The following is a 23,564-nucleotide window of genomic DNA, read 5'->3' as shown; positions in this document are numbered from 1 at the left end:
TTGGTCCCCCAACAGACTTTCTACTCACTATAAGTAACTTGGCAACTACAAGTCAACTTGTTCTCCTAACCCGAACCCTAACACCTAACCATAAACTAACAGTCTACTGACAGTCTATTACAGCCTACTAATATTCTAATGAGAGTTAGTTGACATGTAGTTGAAAAGTTACTTATAGTTAGTAGAATGTCTAAAGTGGACTATCGAAATAATGTGTAACCAAAAAAAAAAAAAAAAAAAAAAAATTCACAGAAATGTGCACTGTTTAAAATTTTGAGGTTGGTAAAATATAAAAATATAAAGTCTTACTGACCCCCAAAAAAGTCTTACTGACCCCAAACTTTTGAACGGTAGTGTACTTACAATGGAATTAAAGCAACTGTTTTTAATTGCCCCATAGTCTTCTATTGTAGGTATTTTTAACTGTCAAACCCTATTTCTTGATGCATCTGTCTGTCTCTTCTCTTATTGTGTGATGAAGTTTGGATTTGAAAATGTCAGAAAACATGCTGCATTGCCAGGAGACATCTGACATGTTTTCATTTTGCAGGAGTTAAATACGATTTTGCCCACCTTTACAGCTTCTGGGCTGTTAAGGACTGTTAGTTTTTTATTTAAGGGGCCACCGGAGGAGTTTTGAGATCTGTTGTCAAAAAAGACATGACCCTCCCTTCGCCAGCAATACATTTTTCTATGACCCTCCAAAATGATAGTGAAAAAAGGCATGACCCTCCCCGATAATTTATTGATTATACTTCTGTACTAGTTTGCGCTTGGCAAAGATGTTCAGATAGCCGTTGTTTTTGTTTTTTTAAACCATAAACTCTTGCTTTCTCATCTTACTAGGGCTGTAACGATAGACCAAACCTACGATTCGGTTCGTATCACGATTTTTGATTTTTGATTTTAGATTAGAAAAAAATCATGTTTTCGGTGCTGATGCGGTGGTGACGCGTTCAACATGTGGGTGGCGCTGCCAATAAAGCATCTAAAAGCTGTCACAAAGAACCGGTAAAAGTAATGATTATTAATATGTCAAATATAGCAAGGAGACATTTTAATTGTTTATTAATAAACAAGTGTTTTCTGTGTCGACTGCAAAGATGAAGTTGACGATGCGTCACAATCTTCTCAGAACGCGCCTGAGAGAAATGCACATTTCATAAGCAGAAAGCAGTCTGTTTTCCTTCGTTTTGAATTGTTCTGTTTAAAAGTACACTGTAAAACAAATCTGTAGAAATTACAGTATTACTGGCAGCTGCTTGCTGTAGATTTAAATTGATGTTATTTACTGGCAACAGTTTGTTCAAAGTTAAATGAACATTAAACATTAACTCTAAGTCTTTATCTTTACAGAATAAAACTAAAATAACAGCCTCATGCAAAGCATTCTGGGAACCAAAATCTGAAGGAAAAAAAAAAAACAGAAAAAGGTTGATGAAGATTTCTGGTTCCCAGAATGCTTTGCATTAATTGTTATTTTATAGTTTTATTCTGTAAAGACAAAGACTTGTTAATGTTTAATGTTCATTTAACTTTGAACAAACTGTTGCCAGTAAATAACATCAATTTAAATCTACAGTAAGTTACTGGCAAACAGCTGCATAACTACAGCAATTTTTTGACAGTGTAGACATTTTAAGCTTTCTATATATTTCTCAGGTCTGTGAAGTAGCATACCTTACGCTGAGTTTCGGTTAATTTATGAGACAAGAGTCCAGTTCACTCGCCGGCGCCTCCGTGTCATGATTTGGCTATCTATTTTCTACTATATTTACTTCTTATTTATTAAATCCAGATGAAACATTGATTAAAATTAAGATACAATTAATAAAAAAATGAAATTCACTTTAAAGAAAGGCATTGTGCTTTCTGTTTGAGGTCTCTGTGAAATTTTTAAAGTCGCTTTCAGAGTAGTCATGTCCATAATGGAGAACTGTCACGCCCGTAACATTGTTTTTTTGTTTTTGTTTTTTTTTTTTCACATAAATGCGAACACGAAAAATAAAATAAAAATAATATTTTATGTTCTGTGGAGGCCGATCTTTATTCATCCGGTGGGTATATATCTTTTGGTTTGCACAGTGTAATTTATAGAATTACTAAAAAATATTTTGCCACCTAAAAGTTAAAGATTTTTTTGTGTCACGTCACATGTGTATTTCCCTCATATTAAATATAAAACACATGTAGACTGATATTTTTCTAATGTCTTGACTCCTTTCAGACGTTTCAAAATGACTGATAACGCGAGATCAACATGGAGCTAAATGGAAAAAAATAGCACCAAACAAGCCACTTTGAAATGTTGCTGTTTTCATGAATATAAAAGATGGGTGACCCTCCCCCTAGACTAAAAAAAGTTGGATGACCCTCCCCTCAACAAAGAATAAAAGGACATGACCCTCCCCTATTTTCCTCCGGTGGTCCCTTCCATAAATACCGAACGGTCCCTTAATGGTAATCAATACAATGAATTGATGGATAAATGCTTAAGATGCTCATTTCAAAATGACAGCAATTTTTTCTTTTTCCAAAATCAAATTTAGGTCTTATTACTTTTTGATCAACATTAAATCAGATTCCCATAAGGACTACAACCCCTACTTATTTAATTCACATAAAGAAGATTAAACAATACTGTTTAAAAGTTTAAAACTCATTACTCATTACTCATAACTCATTCAAAACTTTTATTCAGCAAGGATGCATTAAATTGAGCTTTTTTTGCTGTTCACATTAGCTAATTCTGATCAGATTTGGATATGCACAAAAATCGGATTTGATCTGACATTATACACTAAATATGTTACTCTACATTTGCATTACTTTTTCTCATCTGGGCTGGGCTTGTTTTTTTTGTTGTTGTTGTTTTTTAAACAAAATAACAAAAGTTCTATTTTTGGCAAATGTAAATGCCATTTCACAGCAAAAGTGAAATGAATAAGCCTTAAGCTGAATGAAAGGCACATTTACACCTGTATAATAGCGAGCGCAGCTCAAACAAACGGAACTGCCATGCTGGATTGCAGAAGAATAGGACACAGGAGAAGAATGTTCACCACTCTTCCTTCAGCAATAAAAACAAAAAAATTAAACACAAATGTGATGTTTATCTAAAGTGATTTTTGCTTATTGGTATGGTTGAATTGGATCATCAAAGGTCAGCAGCAAAGACATTGGTTAATAAATTGAGATTAAATATATAAAGTACATTTGTATTTTTAACATATTAAATTATTGGAGTCAAGCCAATTCAAATTTTATTTATAGAGCACAAGTTTAACACAACCATAGTTGATCCAAATTGCTTTACAATACAATAAAATAAATCAATTTTAAAAAAGGAGCAAAAAAAAAAAAAAAACGAAATTGAGATAAAAATCAAGTATCAAAAATAATTAAATGTATACATACATAACGCAGAACACCAACTAAGTTTAAATACATAGACAACATCGCTCAAACGCAAGAGAGTAAAAATAGGTCTTTAAACTGGATTTTAGGTTAGCATTATATTCTGAGTTTGCACTTCTCAGTTTTTATTCAATTTGAGGAATACTGAATCTGCATCTGAATCATACCCTGAAGAAGGCTGTCTGTGCCGCTACGCGTGGGTTGGTTTTTCCCCCATGTTTTTTAAATTTTCTTTCATGAAATAGCCAGTCAAATAAAGGCTTTTTATAAATTTCTAAAGAAGAGTGCCTTGGATTTCCTTCAACTACATTTCACTGAATTCCCAACCCCAAAGAGCACCTTCAAAAACTTTCTTTTGTTGAACTCCTTGAGCACCCTGGACATTTTTCTCTTTTCAACTGAATCTGCATTATTTGAAAAAGTAACGGTAAATTTAAAAGTAATGCATTACATTACTCGTTACAATACATTGCTCGTCGCATAAAAAAAGTAATCTGATTAGTTACGTAACTCATGGTGTACTCATAATGCGATACCCCCAACACTGCTTACTACCATCGGTTTACTGTTTACTATATTAATGGGAGTGGACACTGTTATCGCTCTTTGTCATATTCAAAGATCCAAAGTAAAGTGATTTGTGGGACGGCTCACACTTTGTTAAGTACGTACATAAAAGTATGTCTGTCAACTGCAAGGCAATTGTAGCAAGTCAGGCATGTACTGTGAATACAACCGCCCCACCTGTAATTTAATTCACCTGCTTTCCTTTTCTTCCTCTAACCCAGCCCCATTCCATGCGTCTCTCCAGCGGATAAACCATGGCAGATATTTGTTTGAGTCTTGTTTGAGCCTCGTGTTGCCCCATTATCTCCACATAAACTGAATGCTAAATTATATTTGTCATTTTGTTTATACTGACATTGGACATAAATCAAGCCCCTGGCGCATGTCTCTCCCCCCTTTTCACACCTCTCTTTAGCACGCGAGTTAGAGCTAGGAGATGACATAAAAAATTCATTATTCTTAGCGGTGTAATGGGCACAAGAGAGATATGACTCTCGAGGATGGAGAAGGGGGGATATGGGGAAGGCAAAGGATGTAATGATGAACAATACAAAACGTAATATGGACCAAGTAGCTGCCCCATTCAATTTGTCCCACCATAGGGCTACGATGGTTTCGAGTGTCATGCAAAAGAGGCGGAGATAGGGAGAAAAGCGGAGACAGATGAGGAAAAATGGATCAAAAGGCAAACACATATTGTAATTTAAAATGGGAACATGGTGTTCTGAAATGAATACAAAACAATCAGAAAATGGAAATGATGAGTAAAGAAAATGAAAAAGAAAGTTTAAAAGATTATAAATGCATACTCGCACATCTCAGAGATGTGAGGATGAGAGCAGGGGAAACTGCTGTGGGAATCCCCCGTATAGAGAACTATACAGAACCCGTAAGGGAACACAAACATGCACACACAAACATGCACACTTACATAGACTTTGATTCTATATAAAAACTAAAATTCTGAATATCTGAAATTGAAATTTCTCTGTCAATACAAAACACACACACAAAAAAATGTATTCCAACTTTCTATGTCACAATTGTGACTTCATTCAGTATCTCACAAAGTGACTTTTCATCTTGAAGAAGGAAACATCTTCATACGAGTTTTTACACGGTGTAAAATAGCAACACATTTTTTGCTCATTTGGGGTTGAAGTGGGGTATTGTTGTGCTACATGTGACAGCTTGCAGAACAGCTGTGAGAGAGAGGAGTTTGTTACATCTTCTCTGACGGGGCCTGATGAGCAGTTTTAGAGGAATCATGCACTAACAGGCTCTCATGTCTGTCTCTGTGTCTGATGCACTCATTAGCATGTCTCTTGTCAATGTGTTCACCTAGTCTTTGATCTCTGACACAGAACCACAGATCATCTGAGAGGATCACGTCCCATGGAAACAGCTAATGCACCGTGTACGGCAATACTGCTAGACCAGACATGGACACCCCTTCTTATGACACATCTGCCAAGATGAGAACTGATGACATTATACAGATACAAGTACTATACATTATACTAACAAGTCATAATCTATATTAAAATCGAATCGAAAACGTGAAGAATCTCATAATAAGGCAACACTACAGGTGAATTGGGTAAACATTTTAACAGACACTTTATTTTACCCAGCCGATTAATCACATTACATTAAGATAAATGTTTTGTATTACAGTTTTTCTGAAATGTTGTTTAAATATGCAAATTACTCATTATCTAATTTAATATGCACTAATTTGCATACATTTCCAGCACAGAAATCTGAACATTGGATAATGTCAGGTTAAAAATTCTTGTTTCATTTTTATAACATATTACAGTTAAAGGTTTTTACAGAAGATATTTTGGATATCTCTTTTTATCACTCAAAAGAGATAAAAAATACTGTCAACTTAGGTGTACTGTATGTAACTCATTTAGGGAGGCTCATTTTGAGAAAACATGTTTTACAAACGTATTGTACTGTAATTGAAATTATACAGTATAATAAAATAAAACACTTTTAATGTGTATTTTGAATGTGTTCTTGCCAGTAGCCTGAACGACAAGTTATGGAAGCAAAATAGCCCAAAATCTCTAAATTGAACAGTGCCTGTAGTGTCTTACATTAAAATTAAATAGAAGGCTAAATACATTAATGGGGGCATTAAATATTGGAATGGACATAAATAAAGTCGTGAGAGTTTGTGTGTTTACTCACACATGTAGCGGTGGTACTGGCGAGGGTTCATAAATGTATCGGCCTTGTGCGTGTCTATCATCAATTGGTACCGGATGATGAAAAGCAGGAAAGAACTGGGGTGCAGCTGTAAAAAGAAAAAGAAAGATTATTAAAAATGAATTGCATTAAATGTTTAAACAAAATAACCATGTTACACAGTAATTTCTTTCATAAGGGTGCATTCACAGATTTGTTTTTTGTACACTAACACCTTTTGTATATAAGTACACTAACACCTAAAAAATACACAAATCTGTGTGCAGCATCATCATAAAAACACACAGTTGCTTCAAGGCTAATCAGTAACAACAACCTTTTGTGATAAGATATCCTGTATAGTATGTCCCACACATGCTTGTGTTTGCATACTGCAGTGTTGGATTGCGTGCTCCGTTAATTTCAACAAGCTTCAAAAAATGATTCGTCACAACAGTCAGAGAGAAATGGGAAGACTTCCAGAGATAAAACATTAAAACACTGGGATAAAATCTGATCACAAACACAATCTATATTTAGACCTGATAGAGGAGCCTTAAAGTATAATCAGCATTACCCATCAGCATAAAAATCTTTCAAAGCAACTCAACAACTCGACTCGACTTTCATCACATAAATGGTGACTTTAAAAAATCTGAAGTAGTTCAACCCCTATTTTGAATCACATTGAGTTTAAAAGTGCTCCACTGTTTTAGGTTAACTGGAACGCATTCTGTGTGTAACTGGTGTCCTCAGCATGTGTGCAAACATAACAATTATTTTGGGTAATGTGACAAAGTGTGACATGTCAGTGAGACCATGGTATCTATGTCACGGAATCCCCAGATTCTAATTGTCTTAAGGAAGATGCACAGGCATGCCTAAAGTGTGGCAAAGTGACGCAGCGTCTTGTTGACTTCTCAGGGAACGTTCTCTTTCGAGGGAACTCAACGCTGTATCATGGCATTGACACTATGGAAATATCAATACAAGCACTGCTACACTGAGGAAGAATGCCTGCCCAACAAATCTGTGTAACAGAAACCACAGAAAGGTCCAAAGAAGGAAATAACCTGCAGATAGATGTTCTTTGAGGATCTCCAGCACTGTATCAAGCAGGCAGTGGACTGGGTTTAAGTTGCGATGTTCACAACATTACACAAAGAGCAGCCATTTTAGGGCATATAATTTCCTCAAAATTCTCACAAAATCAGTTAAGAGACAGAAATCTATGAGCTGGTATCCCTCAGGGTCCAGACCCAAATTTTCCAAATCTCCGGCTGGAGGTGAAAGGGGTGAAAGCGCCATCGAGGCAATACACCAGATCTGTGAACCATACCCGGGCTGACCAGAACAGAGCCACTAATAATAGATAAACTCCGTCTAAGAGAATGCTTGCTAGGACTCCCCAGAGCAGAGCTATCGGAGGAAAGGCATGCAGACAAAGCCTCAGCCACATATGTACCATGACATCCAGCCCCAATGGAGCTGGAGGAGTGAGGGCAAACCAGAGGGGATAGTGGGTCACCACCTTGGAGGTGAACAAGTCCACTTCTGCTTGGCCGTACCTCTACCATATGGTCTCCACCACCTGTGGGTGGAGTCGCCATTCCCGGGGCCTCAGTCCCTGCCTCAACAAGATATCTGCTTTCCTATTTGCATGCCACAGAATGTAAACTGCCCTCAGGGAGAGCAGTTTGGTTTCTGCCCAGATCTGCTGCCCCTGCCTAAATAGGGGGTGTGAATGCAGCCAGCACTGGCGATTGATGTAAGAGACAACTGTAGTGTTGTCCATGCAGACCAACACAGGGTAGCCTTACAGTTGTGAGAGGAAGTGTTTCAGTGCTAGAAACACTGCCCTCATTTTCAGACAGTTTATGTGCCATGAAAGATGAGTGTCCTTGAAAATGAGGGTCCTTGATTAATTGCTTGAAAGCTGCCTGTAACACGGTATGTTCTTATGGGAAGGAGGAGGTGGGAACCGGAAGAGATCGCAGAGCGAGCTTCTGAATCCAAACTGGGACCCTCCAACAGGGCCTTAGAGAGGGGGAAAGATGGGGGAATACTAACTGGACCTGTGATCCCCATGATTAAAGCCACCACCCCACCTCGGCAGCCGCAGAACCTGAACCACGGGGCGCAGACTTTTGACTTTCCTCCCTTCAATCTGGGAACTGAGATTTTGTATTGTGCTCAAAGTGCATGCAATAAGCCTGTCACAAGTTAAGCTTGGTGACAGGACATGAATTACATGGACTTGATACACATGCACACATCACTATCTGATTATGCCGGCATTTACCATCTTTTAAGATCAGAATGATGTTGTAATGTGTTTCCCCCATTTGAAATGAATCTGATCTATTCTTTCTGTTCAACTCATGATTAATTTTCATTCTGTTCCAGACTGTTTGATGGTGCAGCATGGGATGAGACCAGTAGGCCAACAGCCCAAACAAAGTTTTGGGGGTAATTCTTTCAAGAAATAAAAGGTAATTCTGATTGCAATTATACCTGGTTGTGAAGTTATTAAAGAAAATGAATCATGAGTTGAACAGAAAGAACAGATCAGATTCATTTCAAATGGGGGAAACACATTACAACATCATTCTGATCTTAAAAGATGGTAAATGCCGGCATAATCAGATAGTGATGTGTGCATGTGTATCAAGTCCATGTAATTCATGTCCTGTCACCAAGCTTAACTTGTGACAAAGCCCATTCGAGTGCTTTATCGCACATGCTCCTCTCCTAAATAAAATACACACGTGTGAGTCGTCCCCCGTAATATAGCCGGGACATGGTGACACACATCTCCTATACTGTTTGCCTGCCATTTTTGTTGCTCTAACTACCATGTGACACAAACGAGATACAAAATATGACAAAATATACACACACGGTACATACATGAGGCTTCCTGAAGACAAAGAACCTGGGGATTCCGTGACGTAGATGGTCTCATTGACGAGTCACACTACGTCACCAGACCTCATGTTGGCCAATAGAATTGGCGTGCTTGCACACATGCTTCAGGCACCGGTTCCGCAGGAGGCGTTCTTAGAGTCAATGCAGCACCATAATGCAGTTTTGAGTTCCCTTGGAAGGGAACCAAGAAGCTTTAAAAACTACTACAAACCCTACAACTTCCAGCACGAGTTGCAGTGACACATAGACTGTGACACAGTTCAGCAGGAATCACAGTTCACTGATCACGTGACGATGGCGGAGGATTCGTTGCGCAACAGAGCGTCTGATAAATGTCTTAGGGGCGGTTCACACAGAATGCGTTTTTCCATTCCAATGTGCTACTTTTCCATTGTTTTTCTATGTATACACACGCTACACGGATGTGTATAACGTTGTTCTCACGTCTTGCATCTTTTGCAGCGTCTCGCGCATGACACATCATTCCAAAAACGCGGCTCAAGTTAAAATCAGTTAAACTTAAAAAAAAACGCATCTCGGGACCTTGCGTTTTTTCCCCATTCCACTGCCAGAGCCTCGCGTTTTACAAAACAAAAACACGTTAGGTGTGAATGGCCCCTTATCTTGCAGAATGTGCACTCATCACCGCCACTATGGAGTACACGTGATCACGAATCGTAAAATACGAGCTCCCTGATGCCCGCAAATTAGGTATCTGATATCTCCCAATATCAAACCTATCTCTGGACTGTGTAGTTGTGGCTCTGGTCTCTGTTTTGGTCTTTGTTTTGGTCTCTGTTTGCACTTTGAATCCTGAGATGGTACTTTGATTATGGTTGCACTTGTTGTTTGCACCAATAAGACTTAAGAATTTTATTTAATTTTATTTGTTATTTATACTGTTTTTATTTCTATTCAATTTGTGGAAAGGAGTTCAGTTAGGAGGTCACACACAGCCTCAATCAGAAGTTCTGGAAGCTCATAATTCATTCAGCGGATGTGTTTTTAGCTTGTAAACATCTGCCGTCCTTGTGCCAAGGTGTTTAAGGGCTGTGCCCAGGGACCAATGGGCATCTGGGCCTAATGCTGCACCATGCCACGAGCTCCTCGCATTTGTAAAGCCCTGCTTTACCTCATTCCTCACCTTACATTAGGGGCTGTTAAGGTGTCATAGTCAAGTCAAGTCAAGTCACCTTCATTTATATAGCGCTTTTAACAGTATGGATTGTTTCAAAGCAGCTTTAAAGTGATAATAGGAAATTACCGTAACAGATTGTTTAGGTTTTACAACAGCTCTAGGATAAAGTTATTGTGCAGCTAAATTTAGTTTTGATTGATTGATTCACTTCCGTTGCGAAGATTCATTAGTTATTAACTTAGGGGCCGATAACACAACACCGTTCTAACAGGAAAACCCTTAACGTGCTCCGGCCGCCCATCCGCACAAAACAGTGCCTGGTGTCTCGAGAACGCACTCCCTGAGATAGGTTCGAAGGTGCAAGCGATTATCCGTTATCTCTGCGCAAACCTCAAAAACGTGAACCGGCGAAAACGCAGATGTCGCGCACATGCGTAACCTCGGATAAACAAAGAGACTAATATTAGCGTAACCTCGGATAAACAAAGAGACTAATATTAGCGTAGACGCCATCCTTCTTATGATGTAACAAGTACATCAGGATTTATGGGGAGTGTTCCCAGTTCTGGCTGACCTAATCTATGCAGCCTAACATTGAATTATAGAAGTCTATAATGTGATATGTGTATGCTAGGCCAAAGAGATGTGTTTTTAGTCTAGATTTGAACTGACGGAGTGTGTCTGCTTCCTGGACAATGTTAGGAAGATTGTTCCAAAGTTTTGGTGCTAAATAGGAAAAGGATCTACCGCCAGCAGTCAATTTTGATATTCTAAGTATTATCAACTGGCCGGAATTTTGAGATCGCAATAGACGTGAAGAACTATAATGCGTTAAGAGCTCGCTCAAGTACTGGGGAGCTAAACCATTCAATGCTTTGTAAGTAATCAGCAATATTTTAAAATTTGTTTAATAGGGAGCCAATGCAGTGTTGAGAGAACCGGGCTAATATGGTCATACTTCCTGGTTCTGCTGCTGCATTTTGGATCAGCTGTAGTTTGTTTATTAAGCGTGCAGGGCAACCACCCATAATAGCATTACAATAATCTAGCCTTGATGTCATAAACACATGAACTAATTGTTCTGCATTTTTCATTGAGTGCATATGACGTAATTTAGATATATATTTTAAGATGAAAAAATGCGGTTTTACAGATACTAGACACGTGACTTTCAAATGAAAGATTGATACACCATGTAACGGCACTCAGAAAGCTAACTGGTGAAACTGAAAGTACTGCAGCTCTCATTCCAACACTAGTCCTTGAGAAAATCATATCTGATAAGATCAAAAGGTGCAGAAAGCCAGAAAGAATTTGACACTGGACCCAAATGTGTTTTTGAGGGCTGTTGGACTACTTCTTCTCCTTGAACGAAAAGAACATAGAAAGAACTCAAACAGGGATGCATTAGAAAGCTGAATTTATGACCAGCTGCATGCTGGGAAACACATATAATCAGAAATGAGAAAGGATCCATTATCAAATCATTACAAAATTAAAACAACAAAACAGGACAATCCAGAGATATATTTCAAAGAGTCTAGATTTTTGCATACAAGACTGAAATTACATTGCCATAGCATTGCTATATATAATTTCTCTGAGTATTTTTAAAGAATATTTTAGTGTAATTACAACTTTTCTATCCCAATCTCTCTCTTTGTTCTTCTTTTATCACTCCACAAAACATATACTCTACATATACTATACAACACTCCAGTAAACCTCCAACTCTCTCTCTCCTCGCTATCTTTCAGCACTTGTTCCTGTTCCATCACTCATAATATTATGTTCATCCCTCACATCAACACTCATCTCTCCCTTGCTCCTCAAAAGTTGTATGCTCTCAAATTCAGCTTTCTCCACTCCATCAGTAGCTCATTTCAGAGCCGCTCTGCACTCTGTCAACCCTCCTCTCCCACGTTCCTCTCTGCTCCTTCATAAACTTCTTCTTCCTCTCCTTTATCAACCCAGCTATATTTCCACACCAATTCTTTCACTTTTTTTTGTTCCTTATCTCTTTTTTTCTCCTCTCAGCCTCACTCATATGCAAGTGATCATTGTTATGGGCACCTTTAGCTAAAAAAAAAAAAAAATATATATATATATATATATATATATATATATATTGTTTGTATATGGTTGCTAATTTTACGTAAGGTAACTAACAGTAAAGTAACTTGAAACCCCTACTTATTTCCTAAAATGTATTGTTTGATGGTAATTACAGAAGTATTGGGGACAACAATTATTATTTTTTAAATAATTCTACACATAAATAAATAATTTAACACAAAATCTTAAGTTCTTCGTTATCTTTTTAAAAAAAGTTTTGTAATTTTAAGAAAATTTCAATAAATCTATAAAATTCTCTTTGTTCAAAAAATGTCAAGGTACAAAAATGTTTATATAATTTAATACAAATTCTTAAGTTCTTAGTAATATTCATTTTAAAGTTTTGTAATTTTAAGAAACTTCATAAATTTATTTAAAGTGCCCCTATTATGGTTTTTCAAATACGCCCTGGAGTCTAGACTGGTGTAAGCAGGTGGGTGCAGACTCCAGGGCGAGGGACCTTGGGCAAGGAAGGTCCAGTGGGAAGAGACTCTGGAAGGGTGGTCTCGGCGGGACGATACTCTGGACGGGTGGTCTCGGCGGGACGAGAATCTGGAAGGGTGGTCTCGACGGCATGAGACTCTGGAAGGGTGGTCTCGGCGAGACAAGACTCTGGAAGGGTGGCCTCGATGGGATGAGACTCGGTTAGGGTGGTCTCGGCGGGACGAGACTCTGGAAGGGTGGCCTCGACTGCACGAGACTCTGGAAGGGTGGTCTCGGCAGGACAAGACTCTGGAAGGGCGGTCTCGACGGGACGAGACTCTGGAAGGGTGGTCTCGGCGGGACGAGACTCTGGAAGGGTGGTCTCGGCGGGACGAGACTCTGGAAGGGTGGTCTCGACGGCACGAGACTCTGGAAGGGTGGTCTCGGTGGGACAACAGCCCAAACACAGCACTACTGCCTGCCGAGCTCTGGGGACGGAGGCCTGAATATGGCTATTGGCGTGCTATGCTCAGAGCAGCTTACCAAGGAGGCTTCGCAAAGCCTAACTCTGACCCGCTATTCAGGTGGATCTCTAGGGAGTGTAGGCCTGAAAGAGTGACTCTCTATAAAGAGAGGAGGCCTAACGACACTCTGCTGCTGTAAAGGCAGTAGTCAAGGAGGTTCACAGAGAGCCTAACAACCTAGCTTACTGCCTAGCTGATCTCTGAGGACAGCATGGCGACTCTCTCTAGCGTGAGGCGGCCTAACAATGTCCTATGCTCAGGAGCTAAACGCACATGCTCCTCTCTCATGTACAAACAAGCAGTCTCCTGAAGACAAGAAAGACGAAGACGTATTTTACAGGTGCCCTTTTATACTCACCGTCGCACCAGTGGTGAAGTCATTGGCTGCCGCATGCTAGGGCTGCACAATTAATCGCAATTTCCATGTAATCGCACTTAAACCGATTTGGCTTATTGCGATTTTGAAATCGCAAAGACTGTGATTATTTTTTATGCGCAGCTCGTCATTGATGTATGGCTCTGTAAACGCTGCTCCATCTGAAAGCACTGTGAGTTTGAGTCACTTATAACGTGCATTTGAAAAAGCAACACGTGTCAAACATCTTTCCAAACACGAGAAGCATTTATGAACCTCTTGTCTGACAAAAGACAACATTTAATAACATGCTTTTACTCCAAATTCACTTCATAACGACAATTGAGCATCCTTCTGTGAGATGATGTGGCTTCTTATACAGAAAAAGGCAGCCGTGTGTTTATTAATTATGTTTAGTCAATCAAAGCGTTTCAATCTTCTGTTTATTCAGCTACAGCGATGATGCCCAATAGGGATTTCCTGGAATGATGTGCGTTATCGTACTTCAGCGGCGGGGCATATTTGGCGTGTCTGCGTGAGAGCGCCCTCTGGCTTTCAGATGGAGCAGCATTTACTACCGATCATCCGTACTGCACTGACAAGCTGCGCATAATAGCAAGCCTTTGCCAAATCGCGTGCGGTTTCTTTGCGATTAATTGTGCAGCCCTACCGCATGCCAATGTCAAGTTCATTGTCGTGTTTAGGCTCATGCTTCAGACACCAGTCATGCCTGAGGCATTCCCCATAGCAACCCCTAGCAACTTGAGTTCCCCTTCGAAAGGGAACATGATATATAATGTTCCCTTTCGAAAGGGAACTCGCACTGCGTCGAATGACGCTTTGGGGAACGCCTCAGGCGTGACAGGTGTCTGAAATCACTATCAAATCACGGCAATCATAATGACCGGCGACAGCCCGTGAATCATTAACGTGAATGATTAACGTGCGACCTGCAAATATAAAAGGGCGCCTTGCAAACATGACAAACATCTTTTCGTCTTCAGGGACTGTCTGTTTGATTATCGCTGGGAAAAAAGTCGGCAAAGAAAAGAATATGAAACGCACGGAGAAGGCTGAAAGCTTCAGGAAGTGTGCAGATCCGTGCCCAAGGTATTTGACGCCGGGTGATACACACGAACTGTGCGTTCTCTGTCTGTGCAAACTGTGAGCGATTTGCTTTGAAGACGCTCCGCTCTCGTCTAGCCCTCTTCTCGAGTGAGGAGGGCTCACCATCTGTACCTTGTGGCTCAGGTCCCGCTCGCGCTGAGGCAGAGCGGCGACTCGCATCATGGGGTTCCCAGAGGGATCTCGCCGATCGCCTTGAGAGGGGTGTTAACCTCTCAGATGATTCGGCGGATGACGAGGGTGAGTTGCAGGTGGATGACGAAGAGGATTTTTCTCCGACTATTCCTGCAACAGGTGCTCTTCAGGACGGGCAGGTGATGGATGATGAGGAGGTCATTCAGGTGGACCCTGAACCCTCTCAGCCACCCTGCCCCGTGTATGCTGAGCTGCTGGATGTAATGAAACGCGCCACTGACAGGTTGCAACTGCCATGGCGGCGCGTTAGGGGAGAAGTTGTTCGTGGCAGGCTGGACGATCGATTTCTCCCCGGCCATAGACCACCAGCTCAGGCGAGCCTTCCATTTCTTCCCGATCTCCATACAGAGATCGAGAGGGCATGGAAGAACCCATACTCTGCTCGGATCCACCGACATCAGCGGGCTAGTTTCGCTGATGTTGAGGGGATCGGCGAGTATGGGTATGTGTCGATGCCGCCCATTGACGAGACGTTTGCGAACCATCTCGTGTCTGGGCGGGCGTCGACGCTGAGTGCTCCAGCCCTGCCATCCAAACCGCTTAAGACCACAGCGCGTCTGAATGGCAGAGCATACACGGCAGCGGGTCAGGCCGGTGCTGCCCTGCACACTATGGCGGTGTTGCAGGCGTACAAGGCCGACCTGCTGGGGGATCTCGACCAGGGGGCAGGGCTGTCTCCTGAAGCGATGGCTGAGCTGCGCCGCACCACAGATCTTGCTCTCCGGGCCACTAAACAGACTGCCGCTTCGATCCGTCGATCAATGGCGGCAATGGTGGCCACGGAGAGGCATCTGTGGTTGAACCTGGCTGGCATCGGGGAGAAAGAGAAGGCCTTTCTCCTTGATGCACCGGTTTCGCCCTCTGAACTTTTTGGCACCTCCGTGGAGGCGGTGGTCGGAAAGTTCAGGGAGGCGAAGGCGCGCTCCGGGTCCGAGCCCAGACAGGCGGGAGAGCCTGGCCCTTCACGACCTGAGGGCCGTAGACAGGGTCAGAGAGCTAGTGTCGCCTCTCGTGCACCCCCTCCATGTAGGAGCAGGTCACAGAGGAGGCGTGATTCCCGCAGGAAAAAGAAGGATCTGAGGGAGGTGATCCAGTACAAACGATCACAGCGTTAGTGATGGATCATCTCCTGGAGGGCGGTACAATCCCAGCCTCTCCTCTTTTTCCCGACTCCCCAGGCGTTTCTTACACCAGGCCTGGGGCTGGGCCTATGATGAGAACAAAGTTCTGATGGCCCGCCTCGGCTTGGTTGGTGAGAGCGCCTCTTTCAGGCATGTAAAGTGATGGACCCCAGGTTCATAAAGAACTCTCTGGCGAGTCTTCACTCTGCACGCCGCAGGTGAACTGGTTGGTTTTTAAACAGATTTCTGTGTGCATACTAACACTGATTTGTATTTCTCTACAGACCTTGTTCCCTGTATAGATCTAGAGGGTCATTCCTAGAGGAGCAATGAGGTAAGGTATTGGACTTCAGGGCCCTGAAGCCTCCCCCCAGCTTGTGGCTAGAACAATTTAGGGAGAAGCAAAAAAAAAGTTTTGGCTCCCGTGCTGAGTAGGTGATGGCCTTCCTGTCATAATATTTTATATGCGTGGTGGGCCACCACTCATTTCTATTTTAGCCTCAGGGTGTTTAGCCACCCAGGGGTAGAGTAGTTGGTCTTCCTAAAAAAAAAAAAAAAAGAGCTTTTTTGCTTTAGGTTTAGACTGACGCTGGCGCTTCAGATAGATCTTATGTCCTACCTATCGGTTTGTGACAGTGGTATCCTGAGTACTTCGCTCCCCTGAGCTCTGTGGTGTCAGTAGGTTGAGTGTTTCACAGCCTCTCAATCTAGTAGGCTGTGGCTCCTCCGAGCCCTCAGGTAGATCTATGCTTGTAGGTCGGCCCTCACCCGGGCCGCCTCTGTAGCTGGCCTAGGCTATGCTAGGGGTATTGGAGTATAAGTATAGCTGCCGCATTCATACAGGTGTTAGGCTTCCTCCCCTTTATTTCAGCCTCCTCCCTTGAATGGGAGTTGTTGGCCAAGGCCTGCCCCTTTCACTGCATTCAGGGGTGATAGAGTAATGCAGGGTGGTAGTTGAGGTATGATCCTTCAGGCAGGGTTAGGCTGTCTTTCGCTCTGCGATGTGATAGTTTGCCAGACCCTGCCAAACAGAGCTACTTATGGTTAGGCCTCTAGAGCTGGCTCCACTCAGCCCGTTGAGCTGAACTGCTCGAACGAGGGGTGAAAGTTGGTTGGCTTGTAAGCAAGCCCCCGCTCCCCTAGGCTGGGCACAGGACAAATCCCTGTCACCCTTTGGAGCCATTTGCAGGCCTGCTCCCTGTCAAATTTTTCAGGGGCATATGGTACACTGTACACTGCCTTTGGCAATGTGATTAGGTGCCAGGATGCTGTAAGCGCTGTAGTAACAGTTTTCTGCCACGAAGGCTGCATGGTTAGGTAGTAGGCCCCAGCAGGCCTCCTTGACCGGGTAGCCCCCAAAAAGGGCTCCTAGGCCAGCTCACCTTTGTTGGTTGGCCCTGGTAGTTCTGGCGGAAGGCTTGCTGCCGAGTAGTAGGCCTTAACAGGCCTCCTCGGAGGTGGGTCCCAACATTGTGGAACATACATTAGGGGAAAAAACTATACGTTTTTTAATTTAATTTGGTATGCTTCCAGCAGTGTTCGTTAAAGTAGCAGAATAGACTCGCTATCAGCTAGTAGGCCCGACCAGGCCTCCCTGTTAGGCGAGTCCCCAGCAGTAGTCACCATGTAGCCCAGTTTGGCAGGCCTTAGCAGGCCGCCCTGGGACTGTAGGCCTCACCAGGCCTCCCTGAAGTTGAGCTCCCTCATGTCTTGGCTGTCAGATAGTAGAACGAGCTCCCACACACTGTAGTTTCCAGGTATGGTGTTATCAGGTTGCAGGCCTCACCAGGCCTCCCTGAAGGTGTGCTTCCACATATTGTGACTATCAGGTAGTAGGCCTACCAGGCCTCCCTGAAAGTGAGCTCCCTCAAGTCATGGTTGTCAGGTAGTAGGCCTCACCAGGCCTCCCTGAAGTTGAGTTCCAACTTACTTTAAGTTTCCACTTAAGGTGGTTATCTGGTAACAGGTAGTAGGCCTCTTTAGGCCTCTCTGTAGGTGAACTCCCACTTATGTGGTTATCAGATAGTAGGCCTCACCAGGCCTCTTTGTAGGTGAGCTCCCACATACTGTGGCTGTCAGGTAGTAGGCCTCTCCAGGTCTCCCTGAGAGTAGTTTCACAGTGATGCTGGGTTTTGTAAGCTAGTGGCCGCTTACTATCAGTTTAGCAGTCCTTATCAGACAGCTGCCGCAGGTGAGCTTGTGCCCTGGCTCGACCGAAGTTTTTTATTCTCTGCTACGGGTTCCCTCCTGGAACCTCTTTATCCTGCTACAGCCTGGTTGCCTATCAGGTAGATGTTATGCTCCCCTCTCTGAGGGTCATTATGAGTATGTGGTCTCCTGAGTCTGGTCAGTCGGTCGTAGGCCTCTCATGAGGCCTCCCAGATAGATCAGTCCTTAGGCCCTCACAGGCCTCCTCAGTGTTTTGAAACACAAACACTGGGTCGATCCAGGGATTGAGTAGAGAAACTCCCCTCGCTGGCAAGGGTTAAGCACTATGCTGAGTCATACTCTCCAGGATATCCCGTCTCTGAGATCCGGGCCGAGTGGTTCACTGCCTGCTTCGCAGTTCCTCGGGTTGGATGCCTTCCTAAGGCGAGTGTCCAGAGGCTCTGTCTACAGACAGACAGGAAGTGGCCAGGCTGTAGTGTCTTATGTTGTGACACCAGGTTAGGCCTGCCTGGTGGCAGTTCAGGTGGCACGTTCCCCTGAATAGTGAATGGCTGAGGTTCCCTCGGGTTCCCTAGCCACACTCCCTAGAAAGGACCCCTTCTAAGATTGAAGTTGTGGTCCTAGGCCCTGGAGCAGGCCCAGGTAGACCTTTCACTAAACTATGTTTATGGAGGTTGTCTGTGGTATCATATAGCTTGGGCTATGACCGTAGGGAGTGCTGTCACTGACAGCCCAGTGTGACCTGAGGGTGAGTGGTTCTAGCGTTTCATTTGAATTTGCTGGTTCTGACAGTTGTCACTGCCGCCTGGCAGGCACTCCCCTTAGCATGGTGGCGTTGGTATATCGTTCCCCAAAGCGTCATTCGACGCAGTGCGAGTTCCCTTTCGAAAGGGAACGTCTCAGGTTACGACTGTAACCTATGTTCCCTGAGAACAGGGAACGAGACACTGCGTCTCCTTGCCATGCCTCGGGGCCTGCCTACCAAACAGTCCCTTCAGACAATAAGGTGTTTGTCATTTTTGCAAGGCGCCCTTTTATATTTGCAGGTCGCACGTTAATCATTCACGTTAATGATTCACGGGCTGTCGCCGGTCATTATGATTGCCGTGATTTGATAGTGATTTCAGACACCTGTCACGCCTGAGGCGTTCCCCAAAGCGTCATTCGACGCAGTGTCTCGTTCCCTGTTCTCAGGGAACATAGGTTACAGTCGTAACCTGAGACGTTATCTGTCCATGAGAGAACAAAAGCAAACAGTTTACAGAGAACAAAAAAGAATTAAAGCTGCATTTATCGGGGTTCAAGCATTTAAGGCATTTAAGGCCTTTAAGCACAAAAGCATCAAAGCACAAAAGCATCAAAAGACATTAAGTTTTATTTAGCAAGCATGTCAAGTTAAGTCAAGTCATCTTCATTTATATAGCGCTTTTAACAATGTAGATTGTTCCAAAGCGGCTTTACAGTGATAATAGGAAATTAAAGTAACAGAGATTGTTTTGGCTTTATAGCAGCTCTAGAATAAAGTTATTGTCCAGCTAAATTTAGTTTTGATTGATTCACTTCCGTCGCAACGATCATTAGTTGTTAACTTAGGGGCTGCTAACCAGACACCAGTTTAACAGAAAACTCTTTAAGTTCTCTCTACGCAAACTTTAAAAACGAGAACTTGTGAGAACACTGATGGCATGCACATGCGTATTATGAGTTCAGTCTATAGGTACGCGCATTTGAATAACCACTGACATCATAGATGGAAAAGACCATTTACAGCCAATACAGGCAATTTAAGATAGGAAATATATGGTTTTCAAAGCTTTTTAACAGTTATAGCACCACCTATGGTCCGATCTCCATAAAATGTTGCATGCTTGTTTAGAATGCTCACCAATGTTTGTGAAGTTTTGAGTTTTCGTTTAGGATTTATAGGCTTTTGAGTGTATTTTGCCACGCCCATTTTCTAAATTACCCTGTTATAGCCATTCAAATGCAAAAGTTCAACTTTTTACAACTGATTACAGAGTCGTAAAACTCGTTTGCGCCACCTAGTGACCGATTTCTTTCAAAATTCTTACAGACCTCAAGGGCCATGAGTCAAACATGCCCACTGAGTTTTGTTCTGATTGGCTTCCGTTAACCTTGTCTAATAGGTGCTCAAACTTCATTGGCAGATGGCGGTCATGTTTTTCATAGACACGCCAATGTCCTCATAGACATACATGGCACCTTTGACCAAGACACTGCATACCAATTTTCAAGTCAATCGAACGAATGGTCAGGTGGTCATAGCCCTTTTTATGTTTTTTTCATGTTATAGCGCCACCTAGTGTTCAATCGTCATTATTTTTTTTTACTGTGACCTCAGATTGAACAAATACATATGTGTACCGAGTTTGGTGAAAATCTAATTTACTTCTCGAGTTATATCCATTTTAGTAAAAATAGGCTCCTCCCACAACATACATTTTGCCGTCCCTTAGTGAATCGAAATTTCAACTTTTTTTCAATAGTAATCCATATCCTCCTGTTTTTCTGAAGACAACTGCCACTGCTACACTTAGTAAAGGCTCAAATTGTGCATTTATAAATTGGTTGTTATTAAAATAAAGCTGCACATCTGCATAAAAAATGATGTAGTTCATAATAAAGAAATTTACATACCCTGTTTCTCTAAAAATTGTCTATTGTCTTACCATGATTTAGAACTGAAGGATTTAAAGCTCATGTGAATGTCTACGATGCCATATTGTAAAAAAAAAAAAAAAAAAAAAAAAAGAGCGAACACACAACACACCTTAAAAAAACACACCTTAAGCTATAGCAGTTTAATTTGCTATCACATTTTATATTTTGTGGTTTGTGTGAGTCCTAATATTTCCAAGACTAAGACCACAGGTCTTATAAATAGTTAATATATAAATAAATAACTATAATAAAAAAATATTTTTAACTAGGGCACTTATTTTCAAAGATGTGGTACCTTGTTGTAGCACTATAATTATGCATTTTATAAGTACTTTTATATATATTTTTTATAGTTTTGAATTTGCAATACAGCTACTGTATTGAGATAAATAGCTTTGGTTCTGCATCCAAAGTAAAAAATCCAAAGTGCACTGCCTCCTAGGAAGTACTTCATCAGCCCTATAGTGACGCAAAACTTCCTAGAAAGGGAGCAAAGGGAGCACCCTTTCCCAAAGTTACTAATTTAGTTTAAACTTTTTCAAAAGCATGCTGTAAAATTCGATCTACCTTTCCCAATAGCCCTGGTTTTGAACTGCCACTTTTTGTAGCCATGCATAATGCAGAGGGCAATTTTTTGCTATCATTATTTCACAGTGCATTCATTAAGAAGCGATTATAAAGGGTTTTAATGAAAGAGCTGATTAAAGGCAAACTTTGACCAGACTCATTAGTTTCTGATGGAACACAAACACACGTTGAACAGAAAAGAGAGTGTGAAGATGATCACAATTACAGCTTATTATTTAGGAGGATGATACGCCCTGAAGCATTTACTAAAATCTCTCCCATAATTATTTTATGAACACTTACTTCTTCTTTCCTTCTCCTTTTCGCTCTTCAAGTTTTATTACACATGCTCTTTGGGGGGACTGCCGTAATATGTTAACTCCCTGATCGAAAGGTAATTGTATTGTGACCAACAGATCAGATTGAGAGAACTGCTTCTCCTGGCACTTAAAAAGTCATAAGCAAATCCAAGAAGAGAAAACTTTCAATGATCAACAGTGTAACATTGCTGACCATCCTCCAAACACCTCTGGGTCAATGATGTAACATTCCTTTAAAAAAAAAAAAAATCAACCAACCAACCAACAAACAAACAAAAACACACACACATTCAAAAATGCAACTATTAATACAAATACTTGAATACAGCTTCTATGATGAGTATGTTTTTTTTGGTCATTTGTTTTTTGGACTGGATAAACAAAAATGTCAGGATGATATAACTGTCCTGATATCTTATGCCACATTAAAAGAATTATACATAAAAAAAAAAATATATAAAAAAAACAAAAACATGTGGAATGATCTTCTATTAACATGTTTTATTGATTTATTCAAATACAAATAAGATCTTACAAGATCTCACATTCAATGCTTAAAGAAAAAATGCTGTGCTGTTTTTTCCAAGCCATATGAAAACAGATTGAATACAAAAACTTGACGTGTTTTATGCAATAAAAAAACAATAATAAATGATAAATTGTTAGAGAAAGGGAGAGAGGCTGGTGAGTTTGTGAATCAGTAATGTAGAACATATGATGGCTCTGTGCCGTTCTATGTTGTGTGTGCGCCTTGCACGTTGCCAGATTTCATTACGGCACTTCACTTGCTCATGATCTCACTGCTCAAACATGCTCGCCTGCACAGAGTTGATGACTGAGGGGCCAACGAGCAATAAACCCTGTGAGTTTGTACAAATTGTACGTGTCAATGGGAAAGCAAGTGCTTATTTCACCGTATATGTGTGTGTAAACCAGAAAAAAACTAAGTATCACAGGCAACCAAACACACTCATTCACACCTGTGTGTGCTTGTAAGCAGTTGATAAGCTCATGATGAGAAGCATACCTTAAGGACACCAAATATTGCAAACAGCACACGTCTGGTAAAGCATTTCGAAAACAGGCTGCAGGATCCAGCTGTGTCTGCGTGTAAACACACATGAGCACTGTTGAGCGCTGCTCTGCGGGTGTTGCTGTTGACTTGAGGATTCTGTTTAATTATAGTTCCCGATTGGTGTGACGGTAATGGGCTAATTACAGCTGTATAAATTATCCAAACGTACCAAATGTGTCTGGAATTGAGGTGGTGGAGTGCAGGCATGGGAAACAAAGCAGAAATACAGAGGGAGGGAAGGAAGGAGAGGAGGGATGGATGGATAAATATTTTGGTTGTTAAAGTGAGTGTTGTATATATATATATATGCTGTATATATATATTTTTTTTTATTTTTTTTATTTAAGAAAATAATAATTCAGAGACTATTCAGCATTCAGTTCTGTTCTATTTCTGAATCCCCCTTTTTTTGGACAAAAAAACAAACAAACAAACAAACAAACAAACAAACAAACAAACAAAAATAACAGTGAATAATTGCTCATAAACAGGTTTTTAATCAAATAATTTGATAACATATTGTGATAACATAATATGGTCAGTCTTGCAAAAGTGAATAAATAAAGGTTACTATTTCTATTCCTATCCTTTCCCCTGTATAAATGTAGAAATTATGTAACAAAATGTATGCTGTATAGGGATGG

General features: G+C 41.4%; 1 protein-coding gene across 1 annotated transcript in view; it reads right to left on the bottom strand.

The window, feature by feature from the left end:
* Nucleotides 1-23,564, bottom strand: part of gli3 (GLI family zinc finger 3) — a 250,478-nt gene that overhangs the window by 93,850 nt on the left and 133,064 nt on the right. Inside the window, exon 4 of the mRNA XM_081352419.1 lies at nucleotides 6,187-6,292. Within this exon, the coding sequence (XP_081208545.1) occupies nucleotides 6,187-6,292 (106 nt within the window). The remainder of the gene's footprint in view (nucleotides 1-6,186; nucleotides 6,293-23,564) is intronic.

Source organism: Scardinius erythrophthalmus (assembly GCF_964197995.2).
Source record: "Scardinius erythrophthalmus genome assembly, chromosome: 22".
Taxonomy (NCBI): Eukaryota; Metazoa; Chordata; class Actinopteri; order Cypriniformes; family Leuciscidae; genus Scardinius; species Scardinius erythrophthalmus.
The sequence above is the reverse complement of the archived record's forward strand: the minus strand, read 5'-3'. Positions and strand labels throughout refer to the sequence as shown.